We start from the raw sequence: 17855 nt of genomic DNA on the forward strand, positions 1-17855 counted from the left end.
CTTCTTCCTAAAGTCTAGTTAGTGCTTTCCGAGCTTTGGGAAGGAGGTGGGAGGGCTCTAGGACCCTGCTGGACCCCTTGTGAACAAACTATTGGATACCAAACCAAGAAACACCAGGACTGGTTTGATAAGAATGACAGTGAGATTGAACACATGATTGACAAGAAACAGAAGGCCTTTCAGATCTGGCAAAGAGATAGAAACTGTGCCACTAAGAAAAAAACCTATGCCGATGCTAAAGCTGATGTTCAAAGAAGAACCAGGGAACTAAAAAACACCTGGTGGATAAAAAAAGCTCAAGAGATCCAGCACTTAGCAGACACTCATGATGAACAGAGTTTCTTTAAAGCTACAAAGACCAATATGGACCAATAAATATGGCATATGCCCCCTACGCTCAGCAGATGGTATCACACTTCTAAAAGATAAATAAGCTATTGCACTGCGCTGGAAAGAACACTACCAACATCTCCTTAATCGCAACTCCCCCTAGCTTCTGAGGTCCTCTCACAAATTCCGCAAAAACAAGTTAGAGATGAGCTTGCAGTATCTCCAAATCTGGGAGAGTTGTGTACAGCTATTAACCAAATGAAAAACAACAAAGCCAGTGGACCTGATGGAATACCTGCCGAAATTGTCAAAGTGGGCGGAATTGAGCTTACACAACAACTTCACAATCTCATCGAAAAAATCTGGGAATGAGAAAAGATCCCAGCAGACTTTAGGGATGCTAAAATTATCAATCTCTTTTTTTAAAAAAGGTGACATAATTGATTGTGGAAACTATTGAGGCATCTCTCTATTAGCTGCGGCCGGCAAAATTCTTGCAAGGATCTTAGCAAACCGTCTGGTAATATCCGAGGTGACCCTTCCCGAAACCCAAAATGGTTTTCGGCCTTCTAGGGGGACAGTGGACATGATTTTCACCGCTCGACAGCTTCAAGAAAAATGCAGAGAGCAAAACCAACCCCTGTATATGGCGTTTATTGACCTGACTAAGGCTTTCGACACTGTAACTCGTAATGCCCTGTGGACTGTCCTTCTGAAAATTGGCTGCCCAAATAAAGTTGTAAACATCATTCGGCTCCTCCATGATAATATGACAGCAACAATTGCAGATAACAATGGCTCTCAAAGTGAACCATTCACAGTGGGATCAGGTGTTAAACAGGGTTGTGTTATTGCCCCAACTCTATTAATTATTTTCATTGCCATGATTCTGCACTTTGTTGACTGGAAACTCCCCACTGGAGTAGAAATCATATATCGAACAGATGGAAAGCTCTTCAATCTGAGCAGACTGAAAGCAAAAAGTAAGGTTATCGTAACTTCCGTCATAGAGCTTCAGTATGCTGATGACAACGTAGCGTGTGCACGCTCAGAGGATGACCTCCAGACCATCCTAAATATCTTTGCAGAAGCTTACAAAAAGCTTGGTCTATCACTCAATATTCAAAAAACCAAAGTGCTGCACCAACAAAAGCAAAACAACCCCTCTGCAGTGCCACAAATCCAACTCAATGGTGTAACATTGGAAAATGTTGATCACTTCTCCTACCTAGGCAGTTACCTTTCCACAACATTGAAGCCGAAATCCAGCATCGCCTGAGCTCTGCGAGTGCGGCTTTCTCCCGATTGAAGTGCAGAGTGTTTGAGGACCGGGACATTCGCAGGGAAACCAAAATGCTTGTTTACAAAGCTATTGTACTACCAACCTTACTATATGCTTGTGAAACATGGACCACTCATAAACGCTATCTCCACCTCCTCGAAAGATTCCATCAACGGTGTCTCCGGAAAATTTTACACATCACTTGGGAAGACAGGCGAACTAATATCAGTGTACTGGAAGAAGCTAAGATCACCAGTGTTGAAGCAATGATTCTTCAACATCAACTTCATTGGACTGGTCATGTTATGCGGATGCCTGATGATCGTCTTCCAAAGCAACTACCGTACTCTATTCCGAACTTTAAAATGGAAAGCGTAATGCTGGTGGTCAACAAAAGAGGTTTAAAGACTGTCTCAAGGCAAATATTTTAAAAAATCTAGTATAAACACAACTGGGAAACACTGGCCTCCGAGCGCTCCAGTTGGAGAACAGCCTTTACCAAAGGTGTCATGGGCTTTGAAGACACTCGATCTCAGGACGCAAGGGAGAAACGTGCTAAGAGGAAGGCGCGCTTGGCAAATCCACACCGTGATCAACTCCCGCCTGGAAACCAATGCCCCCACTGTGGAAGGACGTGTGGAAACAGAATTGGCCTCCACAGTCACTTACGGATCCATTGTTAAAACCGTGTTTATGGAAGACAATCTTACTCGGATACGAGTGATCGCCAAAGAAGAAGCAGCTGCCAGAACCTTGCACCTGTTTCCCAAAGACTGGTGCCTAACTTACCCAACTTTTGGAAGGCAGTACAAGGCAGGGGTAGGGTGGGCACACAAATTTTGGGGCATGCAAGACAAGGCAGTACGCGGCCCATGAGTGCACTTGGTATTAAAAGTTGGACCGCCCTGGCCTAGACACTGCCAAGTTGCTCTGTGGCCTCAATTTTTCCATTTATATATTTCATATTAAAAGCATATGAAATATACCGCTTCAGTATTTCATAAATCTCTAAGCAGTGTGCAGTCCCCCCAAAACCAAGTAATATTGTTGAAACATTACAACCCCAATCACTAAAATAACAATTTAGAAACACACAAAAGCATTATTTAAATGCCGGATTTTCAGTCCCTCACCCCCCTTTGTTTTCTGAGAGATGAAGCCATGCTGACTGTGGAAACCCTCAGAGGCCAAGAGGGAACAGGGTGTGGGGAATCTTGCATTTTGATGGACAGGTCTAGCTTTTAATCATGGTGAATAATTTTCCCGGTGCACTCCAACCTTAAAGTTTTAGAATGATTTCAGAGGCATATTAAAAAAGCATGTTTCACAGGGCCAGATTCAAACACTCAATCCCCTTAACTGAAGCCTGCACAAGGACTCCCGCTAGTGTGATGGGAATCCCCCCCCCTTTCTCTCAAATCCACTCAGGAGGGTCAGGAAAATGTCAAGAACAGCATGCGGGCTGACAGAAGGCTTATGCTGGCAGAACAGTATCCTTAGTGCTATGTTGAATTTTACCCATGGTGTTGCATGTTTATTAGTCATTTTCTTAACTTTAAAGAAGAAGACATCTGGCAGTTTTGTAAGAGACAATTGTCTTCTAATGAGAAGCTTGTATGTATAGAAAAAAAGAATAGGGTTGATTGCTTACAATCTAAAAAACATATAACCACATTTTTGCATTATTTGTGTATCTAATTGCTATGCAATCAAAACTATGTGAACTGTAGTTATTTGAAACTACGAAATGAAAGGCAATCATTTATGGGGAAAATATCACATTCCCATGCAAGCATGCCTGAAAATTGGAGTTAGGTGGCTCTTGTGTTTAATTATAGGTGTCTAGAATATAAAGTTATGCTTGTGTATTAATGAATGAATGAATGAATGTGACCCTGAAACATCAGCCCTGCTTTGTTGTTGCAGAGCAACTGGCACAGAGGAGATCTGAGTAGTGTTGTGTATTTTGGCGATAAGGGACTATGTCAGAATGGCTGTTAATTACCTGCTTTGTTTGATTAAGGAAGTAGTGGCTCTGCACTTTTCTTCCTACCAGTGACAACAGCTTTCAGTTAAACTTGTTTTAAACTCTGATAGTGCCACCTCTCTTTTTCTGGAGATGAAGAAATTTAATACATTTTAAGCATGCTTAGGAAAGGGACGCGGGTGGTGCTGTGGGTTAAACCACAGAGCCTAGGGCTTGCCAACCAGAAGGTCGGTGGTTTGAATCCCCGCGACGGGGTGAGCTCCCCTTGCTCGGTCCCTGCTCCTGCCAACCTAGCAGGTTCGAAAGCACATCAAAGTGCAAGTAGATAAATAGGTACTGCTCCGGCGGGAAGGTAAACGGCGTTTCCATGCGCTGCTCTGGTTTGCCAGAAGTGGCTTAGTCATGCTGGCCACATGATCTGGAAGCTGTACGCCAGTTCCCTCAGCCAGTAAAACGAGATGAGCACCAGTTGTCCGCGACTGGACCTAACGGTCAGGGGTCCTTTTACCTTTACCTTTAAGCATGCTTAGAGGCAGAATTTCTTTGTGTGAATATAGTGTTTACTACAAGGTGTGCCATGTTTATAATACCAGGTATTCAATAATGAACTAGAAATAGTTATGGAGAGAGCAGAAAATGTTTGATTTAGTTTGCAAATAGTTATATATCTATCTGGGCTAGAAGCATGAAATCAACTAGAATAACTGAGGAACTGCTCAGTAATTATGCAATTAACTTGTGATCTTGGCAATAAAGGTTTTTCTGCAAAGAATACTCTGAAATGTACGAGAATGTTTTTTTTTGTGCTGAGAAATTAGTATTTCAGATACCTTTTGGAGGTATACAAGAACTTTGTAGGAAAAACACTTGGTGTCATTGTCATAAAACTTGATGCTAAAACCCGAGACTTCTAACATACAAGCTCTTGGAATTGTTTCTTGAAGTATAATAGTAGTAGAGCTTTAAACAGTGCCATATAAGTATTTCATAGTCTTTACTGGCCTTTCTCACATGATTTCTTCACAGAATCACAGAATTGTAGAATTGTTTGCTATAATATTGCAGCTAGACAGCTAATGGCTGATAGAGGTGGGCTGGACTAACATGAAAGGAGGTGGAAGAAAGCTCCATCCCTTCATCAACCCTACCACTGGCTTGCAAGAGATACAATCACTCCAGTGCCAAAGGGAAGGAATATGACACAAAGAGCTGAAGTTTATATGAACCTTGATCATTATGCATCTAAAATACTTTTGTAATCTATTGCAGGAATTATGGTGCAAAATGAGTTAAATCTAGAAGCTGAATCTGATTCAAAGTTGAGCACTAATGATCTGAGAACTACCAGGAAAGACAGTACAGTACATAAATGGGATCAATGCTCAGGGTGATATCTAACTAGACCATTGAAATAAATGCATTTAGGTTGCTTAAGTCCATTGCTTTAATTAGGTCTACTTGGGTTGTGGATAACATTGGATAGCACCCTCAATTTTTGTGGAAATAGGGAGTTTTGTTTTTTGGGTAGTAACTCAGTGGCTTTAGAACTCGGTGGCTTTAGAACTATCAGAGACCAAAAACTCTTTCGCCTTTGGGAGTTCCTCCTGAACACATTGACGTTACCCCTACTTTAAACTTTTCAAGCATACAAACTCCCAAAGCAGTTTAGAAAATGTTGAATGATACAGTAGTAATAAAGATTTATAAGTCATAGCAGAATAAGATGAAAACAAAAGAGCAACAAAATCATGGACAAACCCATCAGTCAAAACTAAACACCCTGAAAAGCCTCAGTGAATAGAATCTTTACCTGAAACTGAAAAGCTTCTCTTGGGAGAAAGTTCCAGGGGCAGAACACCAGAGTAGAAAAGGTCACACTTCCCCCCCCTGCCCCCACTGGTTTTGCTGCAGAACATGCCGGGTTGCACAAGGGGATTGTAATACTTGGCATATTAGTGATTGGGCTGTGAAACAGATTGGAAACCAGTAAAGCTGCTTCAAGGCACAGATATTAGCCCCCTGAGGTCCAATTTAAAAGAAATAGCAGGGACCTTTGTATATGTATTATTATTATTTTAGTTGATCACCTATTAAGTAGTGACTGGTTTGAAACTAGACCATTTTTAGATGGTTTCATTACCACCATAGCCGTAAAGAAAAAAACCTTGGAAATATAATCTCATTATACAGATATTGTCCTATAATATGTACTTGAAATTTCTCTAGTTATTTTGGGCCATGTGCTTCAGCCTTTTAATTGCTGGTGCTAGTGTTTAGTATGTTATAGCCAAATTGAGCACTTGATTAATATGCAGTAAGAGATTTTCAGTATTGCTGCATGATTAAAATGTTGCTGTTTTAACTTGAGTTTCATGATTTAACTTAATTTGAGGTTAATATTTATGAGCCTGTTAAATTGACACACTACTGAGGCTGCAAATACAGATGTATGAGGTAGGGAAGAGCATAGCATGTTAGATTAATAATGAACCCAGGTGCTGAATTGTTACTATTAGTTATCCCACTCCCTCCAAGGAAACAAAAGTGGCATAGAGTGGTACCTTGTTACTCCAACAGCTTGGCTCCCGAACAAATTGGCTCCCAAAACTCTGCAAACCTGGAAGCCTAACGTCCAGCACGGCTTCAGCAGCTTCTGATTTGAGTGCAGGAAGCTCCTGCAGCCAACTGGAAGCTGCACCTTGGTTTCCGAACAGTTTCGGGAGTCGAAAGGACTCCTGGAATGGATTAAATATCTGAACCATGGTACCACTGTATATGGTTCTGTTTCCCATTTTTAAATCCCAAAACAATACTGTTAGGTTGTGAGTTATCCAAGGTCCATTGAGCTTTGTGACTAAATATTGATTTGAACCATTGACTCCTAGGCCCTAGGCCAGGGGTTCCCAACAAAATTTTCTCGAGGACCCCTCATCGAGCCGCTATTGTGACAAGGACCTCCATTAATTCCTAATCCTAAAATTAAAAAGTGAGAGCCAAATTAAGAGTCTTTTTATATTTTATATTTATACGTTTTTTACAGTTACAACAGAGTACTCCATCAGTATACAGTTTGTTTTAATTTTCAGTTCTTAATGAGATGAACCACTTTTTAACCAACGGTCCATTTTTAACTACGCGAACTGTAGCTTCCGCAAAAAACAATGCTTTGTTTACAAACACTACTGTTTTGCAAAGAGGCAGTGCACGCGCCAGGGAGGAGGGAGGGGAATGGAGAAGACAGGGTACCTGTGCAGTAGCGCACAAATGAAGCCGACACGCACAAAGCATCTTGGGGAGGTGAGCGTTAGTAGAATGCGCGCGCTGCCTCTTTGCAAAACAGTAGTGTTTGTAAAGCGCCACCTAACGGCATACAGCAGAACTACTGCCTCTATCTAATTCTAGTTTTGCGCTAGACTCTGCTCATGCAGGAAGCGGCCAAAACAAAAAATCTGTTATCGTACGAAATATATTTAATATATTTTTTATTCTAATAGCATCTTGAGGACCCCTCTGGCATAGCTCACGGACCCCTGGGGGTCCCCAGACCACCTGTTGGGAACCACTGCTCTAGGCTAATACAGTACTCTGATTACTGCGCCACTCTGGTTATAATGCCTATGTTATCAAAACTGAAAACAGATATGGGAGTGGGGAAATCCCAAGTTGAATAAAAATAAGGGGGCAAAACCTTCCCTGAATAGCCTAATGCAAGCTGATGCTCAACATCCACAGAATGCTTAGTGTCGGTGTGTGTGTGAGATGAGGACAGAAAGTAATGGGGAAGGGTCATATAATGAAGAAATTTGAAAGACTGCATGGCTGGCAGAAAAGCCACTCAACACATAACACTTCATTGCGTGTTCTATGTGTGCTACGCCATCATCTAAATTATATAAATATATGGAACACCAGTTTTCTCTTGCTTCATCTTTTGTTGTAAAGTTACTCTCTGCAGATGACTCTTCCTGTCAGCAGTGAACATCCCAGCTAACCTGCTTTGTGAAATATGCACATCTTCAGCAGAGGGTAGAACAATCACTGTGTTCTTAAATGCCATGTTATAAAATTGCTTCTGCTTTAGGAAATGCTGCACTTAGTGCATAATTTGTGGCCTTCTTGTCAGATGGTGGCACACAATGCTTGCATCAAAACTCTTTGGGATACTTAATGTATATTGACAAAACCTTTTATTGCATTTCTTCAATTTACAAGTAAAATAGAATTGGGGTTCCAAAGCCTGTCAGTTGGTCAAATATGCCTTGATATGGATAGAGCCATTGTGTAAAGCGAGATGAGTGCTGCACCCCATAGTCGCCTTTTACTGGACTTAACCATCCAGGGGTCCTTTACCTTTACCTAGAGCCATTGTGTAAGTGGTTTTAGTTCCATTGTTTCAAGACAGCAATGGCTAGAGTTAGAAGCCCTTGCTCCTCAATTCTTAGGTTGGCCATTTAAGAAACATGGCTAACCCATGGCAATTTCAGGATTAAAAAGTGCAGGATGAATAATAATGACTGTACTTGTACAGCAATGAATGCAAATGTATTCACACTATGCCATACAGCTACACCCCTTGATAAGACCATGGAAGGGGTCTGGCACCATTTTGGAAGGTGCATTCATCAAGTCTGCATACACATACATACGCTGTCCAGATAGGCCAGGCATCCCCAAACTGCAGCCCTCCAGATGTTTTGGCATACAACTCCCATGATACCTAGCTAACAAGACCAGTGGTCGGGGAAGATGGGTATTGTAGTCCAAAACATCTGGAGGGCCGAAGTTTGGGGATGTCTGAAATAGGCAGTGCACTTTAAGCATACTAGTAATGTGGCTTAAATGATAAGTGCTGTTCATGACAGCCATATTTTTACTAAATTTTGTAAAAAAATAATTTCAGGATGATTTCTGAAGCATCCGGACAAAGACTGGGATGGAATGGAACTATATACAGTTCTTAGTAGGACTTTTCAGTAGACAAATTAGCTACTTGCTTCCAAAGTTGTAGTATAAATCCTTTAAATCATCAGCAATAGTCTGATCTTTCCATGCCTGTCACTTCTGATTTGTAATTATGTCTTAGAATATGTGGAGTGTTTGCATAGGAGTTTTTGTGCTGTAAGTTTAGATTGTACTTTACTTTACTGTGAAATGTCAAATTATTATTATATTTCTTTCCAAAGAACATGCAGTGGTTATTTGTTCGGAGTGGTCCCTTAGATTCCCACATATGACTCTGCCCCTGCCTCAACCCGAGTGTTAGAATATTCTTGAAGGTCATGTCACGCTCTGGGTGAATAATTTTGTATCCATGAAGTATTTATCCTTAGTAAACTTGAAACTGCTGTCACACCAACAATCACATTTAAAAGCCCCCCCCCCCACACACACACCAGATTTCCAATTGAATGACAGTTTGACTTGTGCAGATGTAATGCTACTTATTCTGTGTTGTGTCAACTGCTATTCAGAATAATAGTGATAAATTTCAACTACTGTTACAGTAAATGCCCTGCTCCTGGGAACATCTGTGGTTTACACTCCTTCCTCTACCTTGGTGCATAAATGTTCCCTCTTGTCTATTTTCCGAGCTTAGCTATAGCTGTGTTAAATCTGAATTTGACCTTTTTGTCATTTGTTTTGTCTTATGACCATAACCTGATTGGTTCAATTTTTTATGAACTAAAAGGTTATAAAAGCCTTCTTCCAAATAGTCAGTAAATGTTTCACAGATAGCATAATTGAGACTTGCGTGGTACATTTGTATGTAACGTACAGCCCATTCCTAAGTATGTCTATTCAGAAGAAAGCGCTGTTGAGTGTACCCCACATTTTCTCTTCATATTTGATGGGGAAACTTCTGAAGTTTCAACCAAATGACCCAGGATATAGCCATGTATTGCCTATAACAGGGGACACTAACCTTTTAAGATCAGAGAGACACATTTTGAATTTTGAGGGAGTGCAGTCACAGAATGTCTGCCATGTGTGGGGGAGGGGCACAGCCAGTGGTGGATACCAGGGTCTCACATTTCAGCAGCACCCTGTGCAACAACAAAATTTGGTGCCCCTCACCTCTTGTGCTTTTCTGTAAATCATAGTTGTGGCAGCCCTGAGGCTCTGTGCCCAGTTGTGAGTGAACCAGTTGCACTCCCCTAAATCCGCCACTGGCATGTTGTTTAGTCGTTTAGTCGTGTCCGACTCTTCGTGACCCCATGGACCATAGCACGCCAGGCACTCCTGTCTTCCACTGCCTCCCGCAGTTTGGTCAAACTCATGTTCGTAGCTTCGAGAACACTGTCCAACCATCTTGTCCTCTGTCGTCCCCTTCTCCTAGTGCTCTCCATCTTTCCCAACATCAAGGTCTTTTCCAAGGATTCTTCTCTTCTCATGAGGTGGCCAAAGTATTGGAGCCTCAGCTTCACGATCTGTCCTTCCAGTGAGCATAGCATAACACTGGCATAGCATAACACAAAGTAAGAGAGAATATAGTTATTGCCTCACCACCCCAAACACAACAACAACCGCATACTTTCCACCAGAAGTTAACTATGTGGAGATCACACACTATTGATTTCTCTCTCACAGTCCCTCATCTACCAAGAAATCAGTTACTTCTCTGGATGCACTTGGATTTTTATAACTTATAAATGTATCAGGTATATTAACAAAACTTGCAGCTAAGACAACTCAAAATAAATATGATGGCGGTGTTGTTTTTTTCAGGAAGAACAAAACAGAGGAAAGCCCAACTGGGAACATCTGAATGAAGACCTGCATGTACTAATCACTGTGGAAGATGCTCAAAACAGAGCAGAAATCAAACTGAAGAGGGCTGTAGAAGAAGTAAAAAAATTACTGGTACCTGCAGTAAGTAAATATATTGAAATATTCATGTTTTATGATGTGTTCTTTAAATTGGGAATGAGAATATTCAGATTAGGTTACATTCTTGTGAGTGTAGTTTCAGAGTGGAGTATTTTTTGATGTACTGTATATTCCTGCGTATAAGACTACTTTTTAACCCAGGAAAATCCTTCTCAAAAATCGGGGGGCGTCTTATACGCCAGGTCATATTTCTTGTATGGCGAGTATATCCCAAACTCTATATTTTAACTGGAAAAGTTGGGGGTCGTCTTATACGCCCAGTCGTCTTATGCGCCCAGTCGTCTTATACGCCAGAATATACGGGTACTACAAAATGATGTACTACAATGTCATAAAGGATATTAATAGGAATAAATCTAGAACTTTTTCAAAAGTCAGATTTCTCCTATTGGAAAAGGATAATTTATAATGTATTCCAATAAATGAAAACTATGGGTCATTTTAGAGATCTTTAACCACAATCTAGAGAACTGTGTGAGGCTGTTGACATAAAAACAAAGCAAACTACCGTACTTTTTAAACTTGTGAAACATTAGAAAGTGAATCTTTCAAAAGCACATTCAGCATGTTTCAGAGGGTTGTTGTTAAGAGAAGAAATGTCAAAAGTTTAGAAAGCCATAAGAAAACACTTTGGTACACCTAAAGTAACTATCTGGGTTCTATGCAAGATGTGTAATTAAAGTGGGTGGGGCCTAACAAAGAGTTTAGGAAACGTACAACTCCTAACTACAAGTAAACCTCACCAGTTTCTTGATGGTGGCCATAATATTTATTTGGCTCCGACATGTGAAGAATCAAGTTTTTATAAAATTGATTTGGTGTGGTATTACTAAATAGGTCTTTACTAATTCTACATATTGCCAACAGGACATAGAAGACTGGGAAATAGAAATGTATGAATGAGATCACTTTAAGGTTGCAGGTGTTCAAACTGTTTTTGCTTTAACTTGTTCAGTGTTTCCATGAAAGAATGAGCAGAATGAGCAGTGCTAATTTTCCATAATCAACTTCATGGGTATTCAGTTTTGGAGTTGGAGAAATGGTGCATATATAACATCAGGTTCTGTGAAATTTGAGAGATTTTTACAAGGAAGATAAGCACAATGCAGTGCAATTTTCAGTGATAGGTTTTTAAAATGAAGCTGAAGTATTTGTCATATAAAGGAAAAAAGTAGTATCAAGTACATATTATACATTAGTACCACAGAAAAACATGTTTGGTCAGTATAATTTAAGGTATTACTATACTAGACAGAATGGTTCAGAATACTTTTTTCATATTTTTAACAAATGATTGAGACATTAGGAAATTTCACTGAAGTTATCTACAGTTAGACCTTAATTGGAGAGAAAGGAGCAGAAATACATAACTGCTTTCTTCATCATTTACAACTACAATTTAGTAGCTGGTTGATAGTTTCATAGAACTTCATTTGAAACTGATACCTTAATATTAAACATACATATACTAGGACTGTCAACTGATTGCACTGTACTTGAAGCTGTCTTCCTTTGAACTTATTAAATTGATTAAATTAAAAAAAACCTTTTGCGTATTACAAAATCAATTTAGATGCCCTTTTTACAGCACATGAAGCATAAGAATGTATAATGAACAATATTTTTTTTTATTTTCCTCAATATGATGATTAGCTGATCTGTTGATTAAAACCCTTTAAAGCTTAACCCAGTTGATGTCAGACAATGAAGTGCATGTGTTTCAGTGTTGAACGCATAGTCAAATAGTTGAACAGATCTTGATGCATTTGGAAGTGTATGACTTTTAGATTGTAGCAATTTTAACTGGTACAGCTTTCATTTGGGAGTCAGCTACGTTAAATTTATTTTGAAAAGTTACTCAAATTATGAATGTGTTCCTCCAGAGATAATGATAGGTTCAAATCAGAATATAAAGAATATGGTAGGCATAAAGAAGAGTATATTTGTGATGCATGCAAGTTGCAGATAGCTCCTAATTTCACTGCAAATCAAGTTTGTGTGTGTGTGTAAATCATTGCTTAGTTCTGCTTGATAATTTGAACCATTCTTTTTTACATTGTTCATTGTTTTAGCACATGCTGGTTTTTCTCTGTCTTCATTTCAGTATTGGATTTTCATTGCAAGTTATTGCTTTAGGAGGTTATGAATGAATATTCGTACATTTATGAAAAGGGAGAGGTGGTTTGAGTACCTTGTAACTAAATGTTAATGACTATTGCTGTATATATGTAACATGGAGAGGACCATATTTGTTATTAACAATGTCAAAAGTGTGAAGGGACAATTTGCATAAATACCGGTCTTGATTCTTCTTCTTTATAAATTGCTAGGTTGACTTCCCAAATGTGATGTTAAAGCAATGGAAGTGTTTTGTTTTGTTTTGTGAGACTGCCACTAAACCTCCCAATGCTTTTTATGCTAAGAGTGTTCTCTGCTTCATTGTAAATTTACACTGGTTCTATGTTAACTCCCACTTATTTTAGAAGTATGGACTCAACCTCAGAAGTAGGTGCTTGTTCTTCCTCCTTAATCTCTCTTCCCTTAAACCTTTACAGCACTGATACTAAAAATGATTAAGGTTAACCCGGGTTCTAGTTTAACCAAGGTCTGAAACTGCATTTGCAAATGGTTTCAGAGACTCACAAATCACAAGTCATATGCTCAGAGGCATGAGTACAGTCAACAAGACTAGTAGCCATTGATAGCATTATTGTCCATGCAATTCTCTCTTAAAGGTTTCAAGTTGTTGGCTATCACTGTATCTTGTCAAGGGGAGAACTCTCTAGTGCTACTATGTGTTGTGTGAAGACTTCTTTTTGTCTGTTCTGAATTTTCCAATGTTAAGCTTCATTAGATTGTCCTGAGATTTAATACCATCTCCACATCAATATTTATCCACTTTTTCAATGTTCTCCCCCTTACTTGCTTTTTCTGAACTATACCCCTCCCCAAATATTGTACCCTTTACTTATAGGGCAATTTATCTAGCCCATTTCTGAACTTTGCCCTTTACCTTTTCCAGCTCTACAATAATGGTTTTTTTCAGGTGAGGCAACCAGGTGAGGCACCATATTCCACATGTGGTTCCACCTTAGATTTATTTCACAACTGTTGCACACTGGGTGAACACTTTTATTAAGCTATCCACCATGATCAAATTTTTTGGTGATTCACAATTCTAACCTCATTTGTGTATATGTGAAATGAGGATTTAATTGGGTTTTGCTTTAATCTGCATCACTGCACACGTAGCATCTGCCCATTCAGCTGCCTTGCAGAAATCATTTTGAAGCTTATTGCAGTCTCTTTTTGTTTTAACCACCTTAAACAATTTAGTGTATTCAGCAAACATAAACACCTCACTGCTGACATATAACTCTAGATCATTAATGACTGGAAGAGACATACAACATTGCATGACTTTTGGAGGTCACTGAGCATCATCAGTTCTAGCTGGACTGCTGGTGGAGGGGTTACTCCCTCTTGGGTTTTTAACAATATTGTTTTTGTTTCTTTGCATACCTTAGGTTTTGCTCAGATATGGTGATACTTCCTTCTTATTTCTCAACAGCTCTGCTTTGTCTCCAGTCGTGTAGTTTACTATTAGAGGGAATGATAAACTATTCACAATAGTTAATGCAGTTTAGGCAGATCAAACATCTGTTTCTTGGACAGTTTTTACATGGACATCAATTTGTTTATTTTGTAGGCTTTACATTTTTTCCTAAGGAAGATCTCAAGACATCCTGTGATTATATTGTCAAATTTTATTCTAGCCTTTTTGTGGTAGATGCCCCCCCCCCCCGGAATATCTGGAATGGGTTCATCTGGACTATCATGGGTTCCACTTAGGTGGTGAATGCCTCGCAAAAGGTTTAGGTGTAGGTAATGTGCTGCTGATCCCACTACACTTCTAAGAGTTGTTTCAGAAGAGGAAATAATTTAAAGTGGCATGGTTTGAATAAACAGAACTGTGGCTCTAGCCATACTTTTGGTTACTATAACATAGCTGTATCTACCAACAGTTGAGTTTAATTAACATTAATTAAGTCCAGTCACCCTAGGGAATTGTTGAAATATCTATTGTTGCAAGGAGAATATTTAAAACTTTAGCTCATAAAATGGTAGGGGTTTAGGGATACTTAACACGTTGAATTTAAATGGAGAGGATCCTGATTGGTTCTCTTAAAGTTAAGTATCAAGGCCAGCGAATCAAAGTTCCCAAATGCATTCTAAAAGATGGAGATAAGGCCATTTCTTCTGTCATGAATGTACTTGCCTTTTTGCCTATAGCAGAAGCAGGTTTTGTTCAGCATAAATAATTTTTTAACCTTGGATTATCGGCAACTGAAGTATGCATTACAATCAAGAGTGCTGGTTTGTTAGGCCCCTTATTACTGGCCTCTAGTTTATAGACCTCTCAGCCACCACAAGACCTCAAACCTGATTTGATGCCAGTATTTTGCTGTTTTTCTTAATGTAGTACTTGGCTGCTCTGCTTGGTTTTACTTTTGCCAGTTCAGGCAGTCAAAACTATAGTATAATAACAATAACAATAACAATAATATATTTATACCCCACCCTCCCCAGTCAAAAGCGGGCTCAGGGCAGCTCACACCAATAAAATTACAATAAAACATAAAAAGCAATTAATTAAAATACAGTATTAAAATTTAAAATGCAGCCTCATTTTAAGTAGTCCATAATTCCAAGCCACGAGGGAGGAAAACACAGGGGTCAGACTAAGTCCAACCCAAAGGCCAGGCGGAACAGCTCTGTCTTGCAGGCCCTGCGGAAAGATGACAAATCCCGCAGGGCCCTGGTCTCCTGTGAAAGATGTGGGAATGTTAGGGATGTGGATTAGGATATGTTATTAGATAGATCCTATCCAAGCTTGTGTTAGCAAGCTTCCAATATCAGCAGAGTGACATTCCCCTTTTGTGCGCAGCAAAGCATGTGCGTTAGGTTCGCTAGAACCTCTATAACAATATTACACTCCCTGGCAAAGGTCCCCTTTGTCCCTCTTAAAAGATATACACAACACAGTGTTCATAAAATAAGATAGAGTTTACTTACAGTTTCATCCTGAGTTAACAGCATAATCTCAGAAAGGCAGGCTTGCTTAGAAAAGTTACAAGTATATATACATCTAGAGACTACTTAGTAAAGTAAGACTCCATTTGGTCTCACTCTTGGCTGCAGGCCAAGAGGGAGAACCATCCTAACTAGAGATTCTCTGGAGATATGTTCGCATCGAAGAAGGAAGTAGCTAAGAGAGAGAGTGGCTGCTGGTCTTGGGACTTAAGTCAGCAAATCCCTCTCATCTGCATATCTGGAGGGAACAGGAACTGACCTGTAGTCAGGTGTCCCTCCAGGTGAGTTTCTGTTAGTGGACACTCTAGGAACTGTTGTGACTTGTCTGCCCCAGTGTTCCATCCCACAAAAGAGCGTTCCACCAAGTTGGGGCCAATACTGGAAAAGGCGCTGGCCCTAGTAGAGGCCAATCTAGCCATTTTATGGCTCGGGATCTCCATAATATTGTTGTTTGTGGACCTACATGTCAGATGTAGTTGTAGCTCATAAATGCAGGTAAAATCAAACAACTTGCTCCTCAGCTAATGATGGGAACAGAGATTGGAGAAGTGTAAATTATGTTTTACTTCTGCATTCCTTTTAATAATTGAATTGACTATTATAGATCCATCTTACATTTAGGAATAATTTTTCCTATCAGGTGATTCCACAATCTCTTATTTGGCTTCTGGTCAAATGAGATTCATGGAACCAGGTACAAGCACTATAACATGCTCTGTAAGTTGCATCAGCTTAATTTGCAGAAGTTCACTTGAACTATGTGAGTAGTGAGGGCCTGTAATAAAATAGTGTTGTGCCAACCAGGCTGAGTATCTGTAAGAAATGGTAGAGTTAAAGGAAATTGCTTTAATATTTAAGGAGCATAAAAACATGGTTCCTTCTAATAACAAGCAAGCTGTAGTTCTTTTTACACCAATGTGTTCTGTGACAGTTCTAATATGTTAATTTAAAGCAGAAGTAAAAAGTTGCTATGATTTCCTTTCTACTTTTTGAACTAAATTTACTTTTGTAATCTGCTAATTTTGACCAGATTACTGAATGAGGCTGAAAATAAGATTTACTAGTACAGTGGTCTTATTTTAACAGGACATCTCAAATTACAAAGTCATAAATCTGCTACAGCAACTTCCTGAACTATGTTAAGAACATATTCATTTGTAATAGCATAGCTGCCAAGTTTTCCCTTTTCTCGCGAGGAAGCCTATTCAGCATGAGGGAAAATCCCTTTCAAAAAGGGATAACTTGGCAGCTATGGTAATAGTGAATTTTCTACAATGGCAGGAATTGGACTAGATGAGGTTGATCCAGCTCTGATTCCACGCAGTCTTAAAGTTAGCAGTGGTTTTTGCATTTTAATTGATGCTGCTCATCTGTTTTCTGATGTTGCTGCACTTGAGCAGAGGTGGCACAAACAACTTGGAGCTAGTGTAGGATCAGATTTGCAAATGTAAAGTACAGTGGAACCTTGGTTTGCACCTACCTCTGTTTATGAACGCCTCTGTTTACGAACGCCGCAGACCCAGAAGTGTTTACATCCGGGTTCCGCAGAGTCTGATGCGCAGATCGCTTCTGTGCAGAACGCCTCTGTGGAAAGGATTGCGTTTGTAAACCGAGCTTCCACTGTATAATACATAGGAGTTTTGTGCATTTGCTTCACATGCTTTCTGTTTTCAGTGATGATGAAGCTGCCGTAACTCCAGACTTTTGCAGACACTACCACAAAGTATTCTGTGTCCAGTTGTTCTGGCATTTTACCTCCTTCCATAGAAATAAATAATGGCACAATGACTAAAGCTTTGAATATCTATATGGGAAACTGAGGTTTGATATTTGCTTACCCATGTAGCTCATTAGTTAGTCCTGATCATCTTAAATTACCTTGCAAAATTGTTGTTTATTAAAATAAAGCCAAAGAATAACTAGCTTCCTATCTGATAATTATACAGGGGTCATAACTTGTATCCTGAGTAGCACATGCAGGGAGACATATTTTCTCCTGTGTTCTTGATAACACTGTTCTCTAGAGCCATTGCAAACTTGTAGGCCTCCGTCTTTCAAACTGCATAATCTAAAAGACTTGCCCTGCTGTCTATCTACTAGTAATGATTCGGTTGACACACCTGGTCATACTGTTTTCATCTTTCTTATGCCTGTGATCCGGACCCTATGCCATCTGTGAGAAATGGAGGTTGCTTCCCTGTAAACGGAGTTCTTCCCAAGTGCCATTGTCTAGTCGGGTATCCCTACCACTTCCCTCGTTTGGGAAATATTTTT

The 17855-nt window shown here is 39.7% G+C and overlaps 1 protein-coding gene across 10 annotated transcripts in view; it reads left to right on the forward strand.

Moving 5' to 3' along the window:
* Positions 1 to 17855, forward strand: part of QKI (QKI, KH domain containing RNA binding) — a 125838-nt gene that overhangs the window by 63278 nt on the left and 44705 nt on the right. For all 10 annotated transcript variants that reach the window (XR_009557358.1, XR_004692152.2, XM_035108588.2 and 7 more), the window contains exon 4: positions 10326 to 10469. Coding sequence is in view for 8 of the 10 variants with exons in the window: in XM_035108588.2 (XP_034964479.1) it covers positions 10326 to 10469 (144 nt within the window). In the remaining 2 variants the exon portion in view is untranslated. The remainder of the gene's footprint in view (positions 1 to 10325; positions 10470 to 17855) is intronic.

Source organism: Zootoca vivipara, chromosome 3, assembly GCF_963506605.1.
Source record: "Zootoca vivipara chromosome 3, rZooViv1.1, whole genome shotgun sequence".
In the NCBI taxonomy this organism is placed as follows: Eukaryota; Metazoa; Chordata; class Lepidosauria; order Squamata; family Lacertidae; genus Zootoca; species Zootoca vivipara.